The following is a 20177-nucleotide window of genomic DNA, read 5'->3' on the forward strand; positions in this document are numbered from 1 at the left end:
TGTATATTTATACTAATTTAGTGGACATAGAACAAGTGAAAATCATAGTCAAAGTTATACGATGAAGACCAGAAAAGTCAAAGCGCACCTTACATTTTAGGAAGGTGGTAGTACTCACTAAAATCTCTATCATGCTGCGCGAGCAGGAATTATCCGAGACCAACAGATGTTTGGCGCAAGCTTTCCAAAAAGAAAAAAAAATGTGCAAGGAGCAGAAATTACGAGACAAGAAACATTTGCCATTGCACTCCAACAATCAATTCGAGTCCGTGACTGTTTAACGAGCAAGACAGGGTTCCTCAAAAAAACAAAGGACACTGGCAAACTAAGGGCTTACAAAATATTTGATGCGAAGACCGACAAAGTGATATACACGAATAAGCTTTTCCAGCTCTGTTTTTACAAGAACACTGATGATAACAAACAAGGAGAGAATTAGCGCAGATGATTAAAAGAAGCAACATAAGTGGAGAGCGGATCAAGAACCTAAACCCTATCCACACTCCGTTCTGTACAATGGTTTGGATAAGGACATCACTCTATCACGGTACAGAGGAGCTATGATGCTGTACATAGATCTAGAACTACATAATGAACCATACGCAGCTGTCTTGTGTGGTTGTGTGGTTCATACGCAAATAAATCTTCAGCTTTGCATAAACTGCCTTTCACGGAAGATCTCTCCTAGTTGCTGGTATAAGGATTTCTGCTCCTCGTAGGTTAGGTTTCTTACAATCTGGATGGCCAAAAGTCGGCAATGCATGAGAATCACCCAGGATAACAAGATCATGATATGAAAACAAGATACAATACTGACCTGATCCAAGATTGTGTCAACAGAGAAATTGTGGGGCGAGATAAAGGATTGGTGATATATGTATGCAAAGACTGCCATGACCATCTGCGAAAATGCACGAAAAGTCAACATTTCTTCAGCTAAACTGCACAGGCTAGATACTGAATCGTAAGGAAGTTCCTTCAACTTACTTGACAATCCATTCGGTCAGTAATTCCACCATGCCCAGGTATACTGTCGCCAAAATCCTACAAAATTTGCAGATAAATCGTAGTGAAACAGTGTATAATCTCCATACTTCAGTATTCCTAAAGAGAGAAAAATAATGAGGCAGTACACACCTTTATTTTAAAAGCCCTCTTGAAGCCACTTGCGAAAAATCCTCCAAATGGTGCTATTATCGATGCAAACAACCCAAGGGCTAAAGCATGCCACTGCACGGGTAAAAGGAAAACTTCTTTCCATGGAAACTGCCAGGAGAAAAGTGTTAAATTCAGAAACTCTGGAAACATGATACAAACCCAATGACAAAACAATAGACTAAAATAAATACATCAGTTATTATGATCAAGTTGCATTAATACACCAAGCAGGGGAATTTGATGGATATGGAAGAAGAAAATAGTTTGTTCATTCAATCAAGAACTTGATCACACGCGCATGACGTGATTATGGTTGTTTGACCTTTCAAGGTTTCAAGGATCAAAAAGGGGATAAACTCTGGACATTCAAGTACCAGGTTTAACCTTACCCAAATCCCCGTGGTTTTAGCATACATGGCGCACACATGTCAAACTCTGTGGATGCCACTTGCGAGATACATCAGCATCCACAACAAGTCACGACTTGCTGTGCAGAGGTGGACAGACAGCATGGCTTGAAGGATATTAGGGTACTAGAAGTGGGAGGTAGACTTTTTTTTCTTGTCAAACACAGCGTTACCCCTCTCTCTATATCTACAGAAGTCTGAGTATAAGCCAGTGCCACTCGTTTGAGGCCGCTGCGAGAGTTGACTCTTCTTAACAACTCACTAAACTTGCTCACGGCCGATTTGGACTTTTGTATAGCCCACCTTTTTTCAAAAAGAGAAAAGCTGGAAAGTTCATTCGGTTACCAGGAAAAATCATGTCTGCATAAGCATGCAAATCAAGGCTCACACAAGTGCCTGTCATTGCTGATTCCATGCATCGAACAAGCACACATTGAGAGCAAACATGCCCTTCCTACTGTTCATGTGAGTGAGAAGGCGACCAGGAGAGCAATGCCGAGGTCAGATTCCGCCACAATGGGGACAATTCGGGCGGTGTTTGGGAGCAGCAGATCAAGGTAGGGTAGTGAGGGAGGGCAGCAGGGAGGAAGGGATGGAGAAATGGAAGGAAATTTCAAGATAGCATGTAGACCCACCATGTTTTTTTGGTTAGTTCCTACTTGGTTGATATGTCATCCAAAACCACTTGCATGTCAACCCCATATAATGGCCACGTAGGTTGAAAGCAGAGTAAACTGACTCGGGAAGCACATAAGCTTGTAGTAGAATAAGACAGTGTCAAACTTAACAAATTGAAAGGATGTTCTTACCCATTGTGGCACCCAATCCCCCAAAAAGTAATGCTCTGGCTTAAACATAGAACCAGGATCACAGGTAAGCCATCCTGTCGACAGGTCCTGAAAATATTTTCATGATAAATTTAAGAATAAATTCAACAGCCTAACTATTTATCACAACAATCACATTCTTAAGAAAAATCATCTTACCTTTCTTGGGCAGGTTAACCACTGAAAATGACCCATTACGTTTGCCAACTGCCAAAAAAGGGAAATTGTAAGCATGGGAAGAGTAATCTTGTATATAATTCAAGGCTTTCGTCTCACCAGAAAAGCAGAGATGATGGTTGTCACCGATGCACCAATAAAACCTTCCCATGTTTTCTTTGGTGATAACTTGATCAGTGGTGTTCTCCCAAGAAAAAACCCAAATAAATACGCAGCAATGTCATTGATCACAATGAGCGAAGCAGGGAGAAGAAACCTGTGCAAGCATAGAATTGAAGATGTATGGAGTTTGTGAAATGTACAGGCTAAAATATCAAAGTAACTCGCTTAATTAGCATGCATAGAACCAAATTGGAAGACTTATTCAACAGCGTGTGCTATATAAAGTAGCTTAACTTAAGCATGAAAAATAAAAATCTACCCTCCATAATTATTTTTTTAGAAAAGGAGGATGACCCCCGGCCTCTGCATCTGGGCGATGCATACGGCCACTTTATTAATTATTCTCACAAGACCTTACAAAGTAATACAACAGTAAGACTAAAGCCGCCGTCTAAGCCACTCTATCCAGTTGATGAAGGGGCGCAGATAGCCTGGGCCTAATACCAAACAGGCATCGCAGCCAAACCTAACATCTAAGACCTGAGATCCCATCCAGGACGCCTGCCGGGCATGGGTCTCACCGGTCCGGCGTGCACTCAGAGGCCGCCGCCACCAACTTCCACCGCTCCATCTTCAGAACTGTACTAATGCATCAACCTTGCTCGGTCCAGCTATCGTCGACGCCACCACGGCGCCCAACGGCACCTCCTCCCTGCGCGCAAACATCTTAGGACGCGCGGTCGCCACTGATACACCTCAGCACCATGCTGCCAAGTACCACCAGCCGACACAGCTTGAAGTCTTTGGAAGATCTGTCGTGCGTAGCACCTGCCGACCAGGCATGACAAGGCGTAGCACCTGTCGGTCAGGCATGACTTGACATCTCCACCGAAGCTCCGTGCAAGATGAAGCCGCTCCACCTCCAGCCTCTCTGAATGGGACGGGAGCACCCCAGGAAGACACGGCGAAGAGTTGGGCACCACAATCACCACGAGAGCCGGACCAGCCGACCGCCATGGCAAAACGACACCACTAAAAAGAACCGCCGCCATCAGGAACGCCAAGAACGCGCTACAGCTGTCCCACCTCCCCGCGGACCCAAAGCGGCGCCTTCAAGAAGGTGACGGAGCCGGGCACCGCCGCCGCCCAACCAAAGTTGTGGGTTTTCACCCGGGTGCAGGGGGAGGACGGGGGGGAGGGAGCTGGATCTCGAAGCCGCCTTCAAGAAGGAAACAGCGCCTGGGGCGCCGCCGGCGTCGTGGCCGCCGCAGCCGGCCAAGAAATTACTCCGATCCAGAGATCCCAACCCCACATCTACCCTCCATAATAGATATAGTACAAAATGGAAATAGCAACGCACAGAAATTAAACAGCAACGTGGTACACGTATGATCATAGCTGTTGCCTGTTGCGCCAGCACTCCTAAGTTCTTTCCCTTTTTTTTTCTTTCTGGTTGGGACCTGAATGTTCTTAAAGTGGTAGGTTGAGAGATACAAACACGTACTTCTACCAGAACAAAATCTCAAATAGGTCAATATGGCCAACCCAGTGTATGGGAAATTCCTATAAAGTTAAAGAGGTTCAGGATTTCATGACAAAATAGTTTTTACAGCTGTACAGGAAATTAGGCCTCTTGAAGTTACTTTAACAACTTCGGGTGCTTTTTAGGCGAGGAAGCTTCAATGTTTGAACTAGACTAAATAAATACATGTTAAATGTCAGAACTAGATAGAAATAACCGGACATTTCAGTGAAGTCAGAAAGTCAAAATTGTAGACAATAGTACGCTAACAAGGTAAATATATGGCTTACCAGAACATCCCTTCAAATATATTTGCCACGGTGAAAGAAGATTGGGCAAAAACCGTTAAAAGGATCATGTGCGTCCAGGCATACTGTTTGAACTGGTAATTGTATGTCTTCTTCTTCAGAGTCAAAATAAACCATACAAACCCTGGATCATGGGAGTTATATATTACTTTTATGCCAGATATAAACTAAAAATTAACAAGATATGACAGGCAGGTTCCAAGAAAGGAATATCTAAGAGAAACTCATGCAACCAAGCAAATTACAAAATTAAAAGAAACCAGCTTTTCCAGAAAATTGTGTTTTACACAGAACTTTAGTTATTGACCTTTGCAAACCCCTAACACCCATCCAAAATAGGTAAAATAATGTAGAACTTCCATTCCTCCAATATTCAGTACCAAGCAGGCTATAAATGTCATGGGTAGGACACAGTCTATTACTCTGTTTTCGATGAGCTCTTTACACATATTAGGGCATCTCCAACGCAATCCCTCAAAACAGACACCGCAAACATCCGCGGGCGCTTCCGGACGCGTCCGCAGAATGAATACGGAAGTCAGCCATCCAACCCTATACCTCAAATGTCCGCCTCTATTAACTTAAAAAAGATAGCAGCGGCAACGGGCAACAGCTTTCTGCCAAATATCTTAGCATTCCGGTGCATACAAGTAGTCACGTAGCTAGCAGCTTCTGCCAAAACATGCTAGCCAAAACAGCTTCCGCCAAACAGCCAAACACTAATTAATCACGTTGCTCACTAGCAGCTTCCGCCAAATAGCCTAGCTAGCCAAAGCAGCTTCTGGCAAATAGCCTAGCTAGCCAAAGCAGCTAACACTAATCACGTTGTTCATACAAGTAGCAGCTTCCACCGAACATGCTTTACGTTGTTCTCCTTCAGTCAAATAGCAGCGGCCTTCCGCCATCCTGCGTGGAGCCGTGGACAGAGAGGAGAGAGGGGTATGTGGTGGCTTTTGATTGGCCAGGCGGATGTCCGGACTCCCGCAAACCTTCCCCAGGTTCGCTTCCGGTTTGCGGGAATTCGGACAAGGACGCATCCGCGGACAAATACGGGTCTGCTTTGGATGGCAAACTATGTCCGGACTGCTCGGTCCTAACGTATGCGGGTGTTTTGAGCGACAGTGTTGGAGATGCCCTTAGTATGTTAGAATAATGTTATAAGCCAAAAATATTCTTAAAATGACATGGAAGTTTTTAAACAAATCGTCATCAATGGAAATCATTTGCATATTGCAAAATGTATTGAGCCTTACCTGCAATATAAAGAAAATAGCAAATAAACATCTGATACTTTATTAGGCCGCTGACGAGCTTATACAGCAAGTGATCTGAAGTTACTGTGTTAACAAGCTCCCGGCTAAGAAAACGCCCATAAGTAAACAACATTGCCGTGAAGAAGAAGTGCCTGCCAAGAAGTGATAGGACTTGTTCACACAAAAATATGTGTATTTCGCAATGTATTAAACTGGTGGCAGGTAAGTCATTAGCAATTTTCTGGTTCAAAATAATAGTATACCAATTCAGGAGCCTGAACCCTGGCAATTGTTTCTCTTCGCTGGATCTTCTGAGTAGGTTAAAAAGCTCTGTTGCCATAAATATTTGAATCACAACCACCATGGCCCAGATATAAAGATGACCCATATAAACCACGAACACAAAGCCTCCAATCATCCACAAAGTTGAATATGTACGGATAAGCATTGACTTGTACTTGTTCTGGTCGCTGACAAGCAAAACCGTCCCATTGGCTCTATTCCCATCGGTGGCAGTCTGAAGAAAAATATAAGATTAGCTCCAAAAAAGATACTCCATTATCAACGAAATAAATGAATGACTGGTAAAACAAAGCAACTGAGCAATAGCAGCACAAGATTTTCTTTTATGCACAGTACAGGCACCTTTTAAGGAAGTTGAGGTGGTGTTTTCCTTTCAGTGTAGCTCTAAGATGTTTGTAGCATAGCCATCACATTTTATGCACAGTACAGGCACCTTTTAAGGAAGTTGAGGTGGTGTTTTCCTTTTAGTGTAGCTCTAAGATGTTTGTAGCATAGCCATCACATTATTAAACAAAATTTGCAAGAACAAAATCAACAACTTCGTTGGAAAACAGACCTACACAAAGTGTGATTGCAACAGCATACTTTGAAATAAAGAGCTTTCCAAACTGGTAAAACATGAAATAAGCCAGACACGCATGGAACAAAATTCGAAAAGAAAAGTATCATGAGGACACAGCTAACCTCATTCGGGCGCCTCCGATGTCTAACACGTCCTACATGAGAAGGAGAAACATCACCAGAGCCTGTATCCTTTTGCATAGCTGCTATCAAATCTATAAAGAGACAATAGTCGGTTAGACCGGATTCAATAACAATAGCAAATCGTAGACAACAGCAAGCAGTAAAACACAGAGAAGAGAGGACACACTGTCACTACGTGGCACGTTGACTCAGTTACTGCTTCATAGATGATTCGACGAACAGATTGTGCGCTCGTCGGAGAGCAGAGTATGAAACTCAACTCAGACAATAAGCCGCTCACTGACACAACAGCTAACCCAGATAAGCAGCGTATGTGGCCAGAGTGGAAACTGGGTGCAGGACCACCAGCCAACAATCCAACGTTCCTTGCTGTGTCGTGTCACGGCAAGCGCCTAGAGTTGCCCCACATCAACAACGCTAACCATTAAAGGTCCACCCAATAAACAAACACATCGCTCTCACGATTATTGATTGCCGCTCGCAACCGCTCGTCCACAACTACAAGCTATCGGGAAATCGTCTCAATTTAACAATGCGAGCCTCCCTGGAACTAAGAATATGTGCAAAGCAGCATTCCCTGGTCCGGCCAGCTAAAAAGCAAGACAGCACATATTCGGTATTCGCCTCGAATAAAATAAAATAAAATTCCCAGAGGAGCACTAATAAGCTCGTAGCAGCACCAAATGGCGACCCCGAATCACGCGCAAAGCCAAGGAATCCCCCCGCACAAACGGAACCAATACCCAAACAGACCAGCCGTAAACTGAAAAACGGGACAGCGTAGATCACACGCACCCAGCAAGGGGGCGCAGGGGCGGGCGCCCTCACCGGGGAGCGGAGCCCTCGAGGAAGGAGGCGCGGCGGGGCGGCGAGGCCGCGAGCTCGCCGGAACCCTAGCTGGGTCTGGCGGCGGCGGCGGCGGCGAGGAGGCGCTTGGGCGGCGCGGGGTTTGGGGAGGAGTCAGGAGACAGAGGCAGTCAGTGGGGGAGTTGAGTTGTGGCGCCTGCGTCGCGCTTCGTGATTATCGTGGTGCGGGGATTCCTTCCAGCTGCTCGGTTTGCATTGCCGCCTTTATACAAAGAAAGAAAGAAAGAAAGAAAGAGATCGGGGGCATGGAATAAAAATGGGTGGAAGGAATTCAAAGACCCAAGTACATCCAGGCAGCTTGCCGATACGGGCCCATGGGAGGGAACCGGCCCGCCCAGGGGTTCGTTCTTCTTGTGTACGCTAACGAGAATATTCTCTCCATCGTTTTGGTTGTATATATAGTGCTGGTATTGTCTATCGTTGCAGATGGGAGGTAACCTTGTTATTTGCACAAAAGGGAATCATCCGAGCATGTGGGCCAAAGATGCCAAGGTCAATTCGTTCCAGCAAGAAATGACGAGTTCCGGCCCCTGCATTCATCACTGTATACAGCCGCACATACACAGTACTATACTCCCTCCGTTCCTAAGTAGTATAAGTCTTTGTAGAGATTTTACTATAGATCACATATCACATACACAGTACTGTGCTCCGAGAAATTGACCTAAGGTGCTCTTGACCACCACCACCGCAGCTCCTTTACCAACAGGTTTCCCTGGTGTGGCGTCGACATTAAACTTCGCTGAGCCGGGGAGGGAGGGATCCACGCTAGCACATTAAGTCTTGTTGAACTGACGCTTTCGTAACCTTATGTAGCATAGTAAGCTCCCGCTAAATAATTTCCTCTAAAGCTATGAGTAGATAGCTGGCATTGGAAAAGATTCCCATGAATGAGTGAGGCGTTTTGGCTCCCAGGCTCATCTGCACCCGCATTGAATAAAAAAAATCAAAACAAATACATGAATTTTTTTTAACAATTTTTTTTTTGGCATGGTAGATAATTTGGTTCGTGATGTCCGCTCCAAATTTCAAATTATTTGGACATTTGAGTAGCTCTCGGCAAATAAGACAAATTTGAGTTCTGTTAAAAAGTGTATTGTTCATATAGCTTTGACCTAATTTGTCTTTTTTGCTGAAAGCTACTTAAATATCCAAATGCTCTAAAATTTGGAGCGCACCTCACGCACCAAATTATCTAACTTAGACAAAAAAATGGATTTTTTGAATTTTTTATGAATTGTTTCTTGACCGGAAGCAGATGAGCCCGGGCTCATAATTGGATATTCGCCCATAAATAGCCTTTTGTATGGCATGTCAGATCGCCCATAGAGACTAAAATTATGTCATTTCATGTGGCAGCATCTTCTCTGTAAGTTCCAAGTTCCAGTCTTTTTATTTTACCTAATTTTTCATATATATACTTGCTCTGTAACTTCTTCTGCTGCCAATGCCTAGACATATTTTGACATTGTGCATTCAATTAACCAATGTCTTCAAGATATCTGCCATTCCACATGTGGCACATTTGTTCTCTTCCGCGATATACCATGTTGCAAAATGTCAATTGTGTAGGGAGAGGATGTTTTGCTAATATCCATACAAAAACCTTTATCTTTGATGGTACATGAACACGCAAAATCAAACTCCAGAATTTATCCTCTTTCCTTTATTTAGAAGAGCCGATAGTTTCTTCTAACCAAGCTTCTTCTATTTGTTTTAGTTTGGAGATGTAGATTCATGGCTCCATTTTACTATGTCATATTTTAGAGGTCGTTGATACGTCTCCGTCGTATCTATAATTTTTAATTGTTTCATGTCAATATTCTACAACTTTTATATACTTTTGGCAACTTTTTATATTATTTTTGGGACTAACATATTGATCCAATGCCCAGTGCTAGTTCCTGTTTGTTGCATTTTTATTTCACAGAATATCCATACCAAACAAAGTCCAAACGTGATAAAAATTTATGGAGATTTATTTTGGAACATATGTGATTTTTGGGAAAAAGAATCAACGCGAGATGATGCCCGAGGGGCCCAGAAGCCCTAGGGGCACGCCTCCTACCCTGGGCGCGCCTGGGAGGCTTGTGGCCACCTCGTAAGGCGCTTGGTGCCCTTCTTCGGCCGCAAGAAAGATAATATCCGGATAAAAACCGTGTTAAAATTTTAGCCCAATCGGAGTTATGGTCTCCAATAATTTAAGAAACGGTGAAAGGCCAGAAAACAGGAACACAGAAACAGAAGGAAACAAAGAGGGAGATCCAATCTCGGAGGGTCTCTCGCCCCTCCGCCGCCATGGAGGCCAAGGACCAGATGGGAAACCCTCCTCCCATCTAGGGGGGGGCCAAGGAAGAAGAAGAAGAAGAAGAAGAAGAAGGAAGACTAGGGGGGCTCTCTCTCCCTCTCTCCCGGTGGCACGGGAACACCGTCGGGGCCATCATCGTGATGGCGATCTACACCAACAACTTCGTCGCCGTCATCACCAACTCTCCCCCCCTCTATGCAATGGTGTAAAACCCTTTTTTGTTGGGGAACGCAGTAATTTCAAAAAAAAATCATACGATCACGCAAGATCTATCTAGGTGATGCATAGCAACGAGAGGGGAGAGTGTGTCCATGTACCCTCGTAGACCGAAAGCGGAAGCGTTAAGTAACACGGTTGATGTAGTCGAACGTCTTCGTGATCCAACCGATCAAGTACCGAACGCACGACACCTCCGCGATCTGCACACGTTCAGCTCGGTGACGTCCCTCTAACTCTAGATCCAGCTGAGGCCGAGGGAGAGTTCCGTCAGCACGACGGCGTGGTGACAGTGATGGTGAAGTTACTGGCGCAGGGCTTCGCCTAAGCACTACTACGATATGACCGAGGTGGAAAAATGTGGAGGGGGGCACCGCACACGGCTAAAGATCAACTTGTGTGTCCTTGGGGTGCTCCCCTCCCCTGTATATAAAGGAGGGAGGGAGGAGGCGGCCAGCCTAGGGGGCGCGCCAAGCATAGGGAGTTCTACTAGGACTCCCAAGTCCTAGTAGGATTCCTTTTCCTATTCGGAGTAGGAGAGAAGGAAAGAGAGGGAGAGGGAGAAGAAAGGTGGGCTGCACCCCACCCCTTGTCCAATTCGGTTTGGGCAGGGGGAGGCGCGCGCCACCTCTTGGTCCTTCTCCCCTCTCTCCACTAAAGCCCAATAAGGCCCATTACTTCTCCCGGTGAATTCCCGTAACTCCCCGGTACTCTGAAAAATACCCAAATCACTCAGAACATTTCCGATGTCCGAATATAGCCTTTCAATATATTGATCTTTACGTCTTGACCATTTAGAGACTCCTCGTCATGTCCGTGATCTCATACAGGACTCCGAACAACCTTCGGTACATCAACTCACATAAACTCATAATACCAATCGTCATCAAACGTTAAGCGTGCGGACCCTACGGGTTCGAGAACTATGTAGACATGACCGAGACACATCTCCGGTCAATAACCAATAGCATAACTTGGATGCTCGTATTGGTTCCTACATATTCTATGAAGATCTTTATCGGTCAAACCGCATAACAACATACGTTGTTCCCTTTGTCATCAGTATATTACTTGCCCAAGATTCGATCATCGGTATCATCATACCCAGTTCAATCTCGTTACCGACAAGTCTCTTTACTCGTTCTGTAATACTTCATCCCGCAACTAACTCATTAGTCACAATGCTTGGAAGGCTTTAGTGATGAGTATTACTGAGAGGGCCTAGAGATACCTCTCCGAAACACGGAGTGACAAATCCTAATCTTGATCTATGCCAACCCAACAAACACCTTCAGAGACACATGTAGAGCACCTTTATAATCACCATTTTATGTTGTGACGTTTGGTAGCACACAAAGTGTTCCTCCGGTATTCGGGAGTTGCATAATCTCGTAGTCTGAGGAACATGTATAAGTCATGAAGAAAGCAGTAGCAATGAAACTGTAATGATCATAATGCTAAGCTAACGGATGGGTCATGTCCATCACATCATTCTCCTAATGATGTGACCATGTTCATCAAATGACAACACATGTCTATGGTTAGGAAACATAACCATCTTTGATTAACGAGCTAGTCTAGTAGAGGCATACTAGGGACAATATGTTTTGTCTATGTATTCACACATGTACTAAGTTTCCGGTTAATACAATTCTAGCATGAATAATAAATATTTATCATGATATAAGGAAATAAAAAATAACTTTATTATTGCCTCTAGGGCATATTTCCTTCAGTCTCCCACTTGCACTAGAGTCAATAATCTAGTTCACATCGCCGTGTGATTTAACATCAATAGTTCACATCTATATGTGATTAACACCCATAGTTCACATCGCCATGTGACCAACAACCAAAGAGTTTACTAGAGTCAATAATCTAGTTCACATTGCTATGTGATTAATACCCAAAGAGTACTAAGGTGTGATCATGTTTTGCTTATGAGAGAAGTTTAGTCAACGGGTCTGTCACATTCAGAGTTGTATGTATTTTGCAAATATTCTATGTCTACAATGCTCTGCATAGAACTACTCTAGCTAATTGCTCCCACTTTCAATATGTACCCAGATTGAGACTTAGAGTCATCTGGATCGGTGTAAAAGCTTGCATCGACATAACTCTTTACGACGAACTCTTTATCACCTCCATAACCGAGAAATATTTCCTTAGTCCTCACTAAGGATAATTTTGACCGTTGTCCATCTACTCTTAGATCACTATTCTACCCCCTTGCCAAACTCATGGCAAGGTGCACAATAGGTCTGGTACACAGCACAACATACTTTATAGAACCTATGACTGTGGCATAGGGAATGACTTTCATTCTCTTTCTATCTTGTGCCGTGGTCGGGCTTTGAGTCAATCTTTACACCTTGTAATACAGGCAATAACTTCTTCTTTGACTGATCCATTTTGAACTCTTTCAAAAACCTTGTCAAGGTATTTACTCATTGAAAAATCTTTATCAAGCGTCTTGATCTATCTCTATAGATCTTGATGCCCAATATGTAAGCAACTTCACCAAGGTCTTTCATTGAAAAACTCTTATTCAAGTATCCCTTTATGATATCCAGAAAATTCTATATAATTTCCGATCAACAATATGTCATCCACATATAATATTAGAAATGCTACAGAGCTCCCACTCACTTTCCTGTAAATACAGGCTTCTCCAAAAGTCTATATAAAACCATATGCTTTGATCACACTATCAAAGCGTTTATTCCAACTCCGAGAGGCTTGCACCAGTCCATAGATGGATCGTTGTAGCTTTCACACCTTGTTAGTACCTTTAGGATTGACAAAAACCTTCTGGTTGCATCATATACAACTCTTCTTTAAGAAATATCCATTTAAGGAATGAAGTTTTGACATCCATTTGCCAGATTTCATAAAATATGGCAACTGCTAGCATGATTCGGATGGATTTAAGCATCGCTACAGTTGAGAAAATCTCATTGTAGTCAACACCTTGAACTTGTCGAAAACCTTTTGCGACAAGTTGAGCTTTGTAGATAGTAACACTACTATCAGCGTCCGTCTTCCTCTTGAAGATCCATTTATTCTCAATGGCTTGCCGATCATCGGGCAAGTCCACTAAAGTCCACACTTTGTTCTCATACATGGATCCCATCTCAGATTTCATGGCCTCAAGCCATTTCGCGAAATCTGGGCTCATCATCACTTCCTCATAGTTCATAGGTTCATCATGGTCTAGTAACATGACTTCGAGAATAGGATTGCCGTACCACTCTGGTGCGGACCGTACTCTGGAAGGCCTACGAGGTTCTGTAGTAACTTGATCTGAAGTTACGTGATCATCATCATTAGCTTCTTCACTAATTGGTGCAGGAATCACTGGAACTGATTTATATGATGAACTACTTTCCAATTCGGGAAGAGGTACAATTACCTCATCAAGCTCTACTTTCCTCCCACTCACTTATTTTGAGAGAAACTCCTTCTCTAGAAAGGATCCATTCTTAGCAACGAATATCTTGCCTTCGGATCTGTGATAGAAGGTGTACCCATCAGTATCCTTTGGGTATCCTATGAATATGCACTTCTCCGATTTGGGTTCGAGCTTATCAGGTTGAATCTTTTTTACATAAGCATCGCAGCCCCAAACTTTAAGAAATGACAACTTTGGTTTCTTGCCAAACCACAGCTCATAAGGCGTCGTCTCAACGGATTTCAATGGTGCCCTGTTTAATGTGAATGCAGCTATCTCTAATGCATAACCCCAAAACGATAGTGGTAAATCGGTAAGAGACATCATAGATCGCACCATATCCACTAAAGTGCGGTTACGATGTTCGGACACGCCATTATGCTGGTGTTCCAGGTGGCGTGAGCTGTGAAACTATTCCACATTGTTTTAAATGAAGGCCAAACTTGTAACTCAAATATTCTCCTCTACGGTCACATCGTAGAAACTTTATTTTCTTGTTATGATGATTCTCCACTTCACTCTGAAACTCTTTGAACTTTTCAAATGTTTCAGACTTGTGTTTCATTAAGTAGATATATCCATATCTGCTCAAATCATCCGCGAAGGTTAGAAAATAAAGATACCCACCACGAGCATCAACACTCATTGGACCGCATACATCGGTATGTATTATTTCCAATAAGTCACTAGCTCGTTCCATTGTTCCAGAGAACGGTGTTTTAGTCATCTTGCCCATAAGGCACGGTTCGCAAGCATCAAATGATTCATAATCAAATGATTCCAAAAGTCCATCAGCATGGAGTTTCTTCATGCGCTTTACACTGATATGACCCAAACAGCAGTGCCACAAATAAGTTGCACTATCATTATCAACTTTGCATCTTTTGGCATCAATACTATGAATATGTGTATTACCACGATCGATATTCAATAAACCATCAACATTGGGTGTATGACCATAGAAGGTTTTATTCATGTAAGCAGAATAATAATTATTCTCTGTCTTAAATGAATAACCATATTGTAATTAACATGATCTAATCATATTCATGCTCAACGCAAACACCAAATAACATTTATTTAGGTTCAACACTAATCCCGAAAGTATAGGGAGTGCTCGATGATGATCATATCAATCTTGGAACCACTTCCAACACACATCGTCACTTCATCCTTAACTAGTCTTTATTTATTCTGCAACTCCTGTTTCGAGTTACTAATCTTAGAAACCGAACAAGTATCAAATACCCAGGGATTACTACGAGCACTAGTAATGTACACATCAATAATATGTATATCAAATATACCTTTGTTCACTTTGCCATCCTTCTTATCCGCCAAATATTTGGGGAAGTTCCACTTCGAGTGACCATTTCCTTTGCAGTAGAAGCACTCAGTTTCGGGCTTAGGTCCAGCTTTGGGCTTCTTCATGGGAGTGACAACTTGCTTTCTATTCTTCTTGAAGTTCCCTTTCTTTCCCCTTGCCCTTTTCTTGAAACTAGTGGTCTTGTTTAATCATCAACACTTGATGTTTTTTTTCTTGATTTCTACCTTCGTCGATTTCAGCATCACGAAGAGCTTGGGAATCATTTTCGTCATCCCTTGCATACTATAGTTCATCACGAAGTTCCATTAACTTGGTGATGGTGACTAGAGAACTCTATCAATCACTATTTTATCTGGAAGATTAACTCCCACTTGATTCAAGCGACTGTAGTACCCAGACATTCTAAGTACATGCTCACTAGCTGAGCAATTCTCGTCCATCTTTTAGGTGAAGTACTTGTTAGAGGTCTCATACCTCTTGACACGGGCATGAATCTGAAATACCAATTTCAGCTTCTTAGAACATCTCATATGCCCCGTGGTGTTCAAAACGTTTTTGAAGTCCCGGTTCAAAGCCGTAAAGCATGGTGCACTAAACTATCAAGTAGTCATCATATTGAGCTAGCCAAACGTTCATAACGTCTGCATCTGCTCCTGCAATAGGTCTGTCACCTAGCGGTGCATCAAGGACATAATTCTTCTGTGCAGCAATGAGGATAAACCTCAGATCATGGACCCACTCCGCATCACTGCTACTATCATCTTTCAACTTAATTTTCTCTAGGAACACATATAAAACATAGGGAAGCTATAACGCAAGCTATTGATCTACAACATAATTGGCAAAATACTATCAGGACTAAGTTCATGATAAATTAAAGTTCAATTAATCATATCAATTAAGAACTCCCACTTAGATAGACATCCCTCTAGTCATCTAAATGATCACGCGATCCAAATCAAATAAACCATGTTCGATCATCACGTGAGATGGAGTAGTTTACAATGGTGAACATTTTTATGTTTACCATATCTACTATATGATTCACGCTCGACCTTTCGGTCTCCAGTGTTCCGAGGCCATATTTGCATATGCTAGGCTCGTTAAGTTTAACCCGAATATTCTACTTGTGCAAAACTGGCTTGCACCCATTATATGTGAACGTAGAGCTTATCACACCCGATCATCATGTGGTGTCTTGGCACGACGAACTGTCGCAACGGTGCATACTCAGGGAGAGCACTTATACCTTGAAATTCAGTAAGGGATCATCTTATAATGCTACCATCGTACCGAGCAAAATAAGATGCATAAAAGATAAACATCACATGCAATCAAAATATGTGACATGATATGGCCATCATCATCTTGTGCTTATGATCTCCATCACCGAAGCATCGTCATGATCTCCATCGTCACCGGCGCGACACCTTGAACCTTGATCTCCATTGTAGCATCGTTGTCGTCTCGCCAACTATTGTTACTACGACTATCGCTGCCGCTTAGTGATAAAGTAAAACAATTACATGGCGATTGCATTGCATACAATAAAGCGACAACCATATGGCTCCTGCCAGTTACCGATAACTTTGTTACAAAACATGATCATCTCATACAACAATTTATATCACATCATGCCTTGACCATATCACATCACAGCAAGCCCTGCAAAAACAAGTTAGACGTCCTCTACTTTGTTGTTGCAAGTTTTACGTGGCTGCTACGGGCTTCTAGCAAGAACCGTTCTTACCTACGCATCAAAACCACAACGATTTTTCATCAAGTGTGATGTTTTAACCTTCAACAAGGACCGGGCATAGCCGCACTAGATTCAACTAAAGTTGGAGAAATAGACACCCGCCAGCCACCTATGTGCATAAGCACGTCGGTAGAACCAGTCTCATGAACGCGGTCATGTAATGTTGGTCCGGGCCGCTTCATCCAACAATACCGCCGAATCAAAGTATGACATGCTGGTAAGGAGTATGACGATTATCGCCCACAACTCTTTGTGTTCTAGTCGTGCATATAACATCTACGCATAGACCTGGCTCGGATGCCACTGCTGAGGAACGCAGTAATTTCAAAAAAATTCCTACAATCACGCAAGATCTATCTAGGTGATGCATAGCAACGAGAGGCAGAGTGCGTCCACGTACCCTCGTAGACCGAAAGTGGAAGTGTTAAGTAACGCGGTTCATGTAGTCGAACGTCTTCGCGATCTAACCGATCAAGTAATGAACGCACGGCACCTCCGCGATCTGCACACATTCAGCTCGGTGACCTCCCTCGAACTCTAGATCCAGCTGAGGCCAAGAGAGAGTTTCGTCAGACATGGTGATAGTGACGATGAAGTTACCGGCCCAGGGCTTCGCCTAAGCACTACGATGATATGACCGAGGTGGAAAACTGTGGAGGGGGTTACCGCACACGGCTAAAGATCAACTTGTGTGTCCTTGGGGTGTTCCCCTCCCCCGTATATAAAGGAGGGAGGGAGGAGGCGGCCAGCCTAGGGGGCCTGTGCTACCTCTTGAGCATGCGTTGGTTTTCCCTTGAAGAGGAAAGGGTGATGCAGCAAAGTAGCGTAAGTATTTCCCTTAGTTTTTGAGAACCAAGGATTTCAATCCAGTAGGAGGCTACACTCAAATCCCTAGTACCTTCACAAACAAATAAGAACCTTGCAACCAATGCGATAAAGGGGTTGTCAATCCCTTCACTCCCACTTGCAAAAGTGAGACCTGATAGAGATAATAAGATAAATACTTTTGGTATTTTTATGATATAGATTGGAAAGTAAAGATTGCAAGATAAAATAGATCAGAAAATTATATGATGGAAAATAGACCTGGGGGCCATAGGTTTCACTAGTGTCTTCTATCAAGATAGCATAAGTATTACGATGGGTGAACAAATTACTATCGAGCAATTGATAGAAAAGTGCATAGTTATGAGAATATCTAGGCATGATCATGTATATAGGCATCACATCCGCGACAAGTTGATCGAAACGATTCTGCATCTACTATTATTACTCCACACATCGACCGCTATCCAGCATGCATCTAGAGTATTAAGTTCATAAGAACAGAGTAACGCATTAGGCAAGATGACATGATGTAGAGGGATAAACTCAAGCAATATGATATGAACCCCATCTTTTTATCCTCGATGGCAACAATACAATATGTGCCTTGCTGCCCCTGCTGTCACTGGGAAAGGACACCGCAAGATTGAACCCAAAGCTAAGCACTTCTCCCATTGCAAGAAAGATCAATCTAGTAGGCCAAACCAAACTGATAATTCAAAGAGACTTGCAAAGATAACAAATCATACATAAAAGAATTCAGAGGAGATTCAAATATTGTTCATAGATAATCTTGATCATAAACCCACAATTCATCGGATCTCGACAAACACACCGCAAAAAGTATTACATCGAATAGATCTCCAAGAAGATCGAGGAGAACTTTGTATTGAGATCCAAAGAGAGAGAAGAAGCCATTTAGCTAATGACTATGGACCTAAAGGTCTGAGATAAACTACTCACACTTCATCGGAGAGGCTATGGTGTTGATGTAGAAGCCCTCCGTGATAGATTCCCCCTCCGGTAGAGCGCCCGAAAAGGCCCCAAGATGGGATCTCACAGGTACAGAAGGTTGCGGGGGTGGAAATAGGGTTTCATGGTGCTCTTGGATATTTTCAGGGTATATGAGTATATATAGGCGAAAGAAGTCGGTCAGGGGAGCCACAAGGGGCCCACGAGGGTGGGGTGCGCGCCTACCCCCCTGGGCGCGCCCTCCTGCCTTGTGGCCGCCTCGTTGCTTCCTTGACGTCCACTCCAAGTCTCCTGGATTGCGTTTGTTCCAAAAACGATTCTCCCAAAGGTTTCATTCCGTTTGGACTCCGTTTGGTATTCCTTTTCTTCGAAACACTGAAATAGGCAAAAAAAACAGCAATTTGCACTAGGCCTCTGGTTAATAAGTTAGTCCCAAAAATAATATAAAAGTGCATAATAAAGCCAATTAAACATCCAAAACAGATAATATAATAGCATGGAACACTAAAAAATTATAGATACGTTGGAGATGTATCAAGCGTCCCCAAGCTTAATTCCTGCTCGTCCTCGAGTAGGTAAATGATAGAAACAGAATTTTTGATGTGGAATGCTACCTAACATAATTCTCAATGGAATTTTCTTTATTGTGGTATGAATGTTCAGATCCAAAAGATTCCAGATAAAAGTTTAATATTGACATAAAAATAGTAATACTTCAAGCATGCTAACCAAGCAGTTTATTTCTTATCAAAATAGCATAGCCAAAGAAAGCTTATCCCTACAAAATCATATAGTTTGGCCATGCTTCATTTTTGTCACACAAAATGCTCCCATCATACACAACCCCGGTTTCAGCTAAGCAATTGGTTCATACTTTTTAACGTGCTTCAACCTTTTCAACCCTCACGCAGTACATGAGCATAAGCCATGGACATAGCACTATGGGTGGAGTAGAGTATGATGATAGGGATTATGTGAGAAAACAAAAAAGGAGAAAGTCTCACATTGACGCGGCTAATCAACGGGTTATGGAGATGCCCATCAATTGACGTCAATACGAGGAGTAGGGATTGCCATGCAACGGATGCACTAGAGCTATAAATGTATGAAAGCTCATAAAAAAGAAACTAAGTGGGCGTGCATCCAACTTGCCTGCTCACGAAGACCTAGGGCATTTTGAGGAAGCCCATCATTGTATACAAATCAAGTTCTATAATAAAAAATTCCCACTAGTATATGAAAGTGACAAAATAAGAAACTCTCTATCATGAAGATCATTGTGCTATTTTGAAGCACAAGTGTGGAAAAGGATAGTAACATTGTCCCTTCTCTCTTTTTCTCTCATTTTTGGGGCCTCTTTGGCCTCTTTTTTTCTTCCCCTTTTTTTATTTCGTCCGGAGTCTCATCCCGACTTGTGTGGGAATCATAGTCTCCATCATCCTTTCCTCACATGGGACAATGCTCTAATAATGGAAATCATCACACTTATATTTATTTACAACTCAAGAACTATAACTCAATACTTAGGACAAAATATGACTCTATGTGAATGCCTCCGGTGGTGTATCGGGATATGCAATGAATCAAGAGCAACATGTATGAAATAATTATAAAGGTGGCTTTGCCACAATTACGATATCAACTACATGCTTATGCGAAGCAATATGGCAATGATGGAGCGTGTCATAAT

General features: G+C 42.9%; 1 protein-coding gene across 1 annotated transcript; it reads right to left on the minus strand.

Moving 5' to 3' along the window:
* Window positions 1-299: 299 nt before the first annotated feature.
* Window positions 300-7848, minus strand: LOC123070834 (phosphatidate cytidylyltransferase 1). Its single transcript, XM_044494199.1, has 12 exons — window positions 7558-7848; window positions 6742-6833; window positions 6018-6271; window positions 5755-5906; window positions 4484-4625; window positions 2669-2825; window positions 2552-2599; window positions 2375-2461; window positions 1138-1266; window positions 988-1044; window positions 818-901; window positions 300-736 (listed from the first exon to the last, which is right to left on the minus strand). Exons 2-12 carry the CDS (start codon window positions 6817-6819, stop codon window positions 647-649), a joined length of 1278 nt encoding a protein of 425 aa, XP_044350134.1. The 5' UTR covers window positions 6820-6833; window positions 7558-7848; the 3' UTR covers window positions 300-646.
* Between the last annotated feature and the right edge of the window lie 12329 nt (window positions 7849-20177).

Source organism: Triticum aestivum, chromosome 3B (genome assembly GCF_018294505.1).
Source record: "Triticum aestivum cultivar Chinese Spring chromosome 3B, IWGSC CS RefSeq v2.1, whole genome shotgun sequence".
NCBI classification, from domain to species: Eukaryota; Viridiplantae; Streptophyta; class Magnoliopsida; order Poales; family Poaceae; genus Triticum; species Triticum aestivum.